The 1908-nt window shown below is 41.1% G+C and overlaps 1 protein-coding gene across 3 annotated transcripts in view; it reads left to right on the top strand.

Moving 5' to 3' along the window:
• The window catches only part of Slamf6 (SLAM family member 6), a 21522-nt gene that overhangs the window by 14674 nt on the left and 4940 nt on the right, over positions 1–1908 (top strand). Inside the window, exons 7-8 of one of the 3 annotated variants that reach the window (XM_021199178.1) lie at positions 159–230; positions 1235–1249. The exons of 1 other annotated variant lie outside the window; for it this stretch is intronic. In XM_021199178.1, coding sequence (XP_021054837.1) covers positions 159–230; positions 1235–1249 — 87 coding nt within the window. Of the gene's footprint in view, positions 1–158; positions 231–1234; positions 1250–1908 lie in introns of those variants that run through there. One more of the 3 variants, XM_021199177.1, reaches the window with a different exon arrangement.

The following is a 1908-nucleotide window of genomic DNA, read 5'->3' on the forward strand; positions in this document are numbered from 1 at the left end:
CCTCTCTCTCTCTCTCTCTCTCTCTCTCTCTCTCTCTCTCTCTCTTTCTTTTTTCTCTTCTTTTTTTGTCATACTACCTTTCCCCAAAATATTTGCATGCACAGACCTCTTTGTCTCTGTGTGAGCCAACTGCATATTATTCTTTTGTTTGTTTACAGGAGATGAAAATCCCAAAACCTATAAAAAATGACTCCATGACAATTTACTCCATAGTTAATCATTCCAGAGAGGTAAATCCAAGACTGCTTTATCTTCTTTAATTGTGTATGCCTGCATATATGTGTGTAATGTATGTGTGTGGTTTGTGCTCATGTGTGTGTGAATGGGAATAATCCCATCCAGTGGGATCTACCATTCTGTCTTATTCCCACAAAACCGTGTCTCTCATTGAACCTGAAGCTAAGCCTGTGTCCAGAAAGCCCAAAAAACCCTCCTGCTTTGGGCCCCTGGAGTGCTGGCATTACAATGCTGTGAAAGCTTTTTACATGTGGGCTGGGGATTTGAACTCAAATCCCCATGCTTGCTCAGCAGGCACTCTTATCCACTAAGCCATCTTGCCAGCCACTATCTTCTTTTATTTCTGTTCCTCTCCCAAACTTATTATCTTAAAAGTAAAATAAAAGGTCCATTTTAGAAATATAAATACTACTAGAAAAAAGAAAGTCTTAGAACATTAACAAAGTATAAAAAGTTATCTTGGGGCTGGTGAGATGACTCAGTGGGTAAATGGCAGCTTTCAACAAGCCTGAGTTCAATCCCCAGGACCCACAGTGTAGGAGAGAACAAAGTCCCACAAGTTGTTCCCTGTGGCAAAAGCATGCAAACACACACACATACTCACACACACACATACTCACACATACACACACATACACACACACACACACACACACACACTCACACATACACACACACACTCACACATACACACACACACTCACACATACACACATACACATACTCACACATACACACACACATACACACACACACTAAATAGATACATAAATAACTAAATAAATAGAGAACATTTTAACTTACCTTGTATTGAGATCACCTGTTATAAAATTACCTACTTATTTTCTAATGTAGCCCTGCCTCATGCCATCAATAGCCCTACCATTCTAACCATTATGGCTTTCATGTCCTCTCTGCAGCCATGGAGGGAAGGGTATGGCTCTGACTATTAATCTACCTCATTTCTCTCCTCATAAAATAAGCCCATTTCTCCTAGGCCGAATACTCTTAAAGACATCAAGTTGGTGAAAGACTTTAAAGAAATCCAAGCAGAACACATCTACTGATCCCTTGGAAGAGAACAGAAAAGAAGCATGGTTTCCAACTGGCAATGGGATCCGGATCCCCAGGGTTATCAGTTCAGATTGGATCCTTCCTACAAACGTCAGACTCTTCAGGGGTAGCAAGATCTATAGTACATAACCCCAAAACTACATTCCAGTCAGATCCAGGACAAATCCTGCTTTGGGTAAAACATCCACGTGCTGCTTTCTCTCTAACAACTAAACAGTCAGAGTTTTGACGGACAGATTAAGATTCGGAAAGTAATCACTTCTCCTTCTAGAAGGCAGCAGGGTGTGATTGGCTGTAGAGAGAGCACAGTGTTTTGGTTAAATGTGTAGTGTCTGGCATTGGATGGACCACACTCATGCCCTGACAGATCATTTACTTAGACAGGCCTCCTGGGATATTTCCTATGTTCTTGGACCTTTAATCTCATAGCCAATAAGAGGGGAAGAGCAATGCATTGCTTCCATTGCTCACATCAGGAATCTAAGCCATCCATGACTACAGTTTATCCCCAAACATTTCAGTTCAGACTCTACCTCTAAAATATATTAAACAGACCTCTCTCTCTCTCTCTCTCTCTCTCTCTCTCTCTCTCTCTCT

Source organism: Mus pahari, chromosome 5 (genome assembly GCF_900095145.1).
Source record: "Mus pahari chromosome 5, PAHARI_EIJ_v1.1, whole genome shotgun sequence".
Classification (NCBI taxonomy): Eukaryota; Metazoa; Chordata; class Mammalia; order Rodentia; family Muridae; genus Mus; species Mus pahari.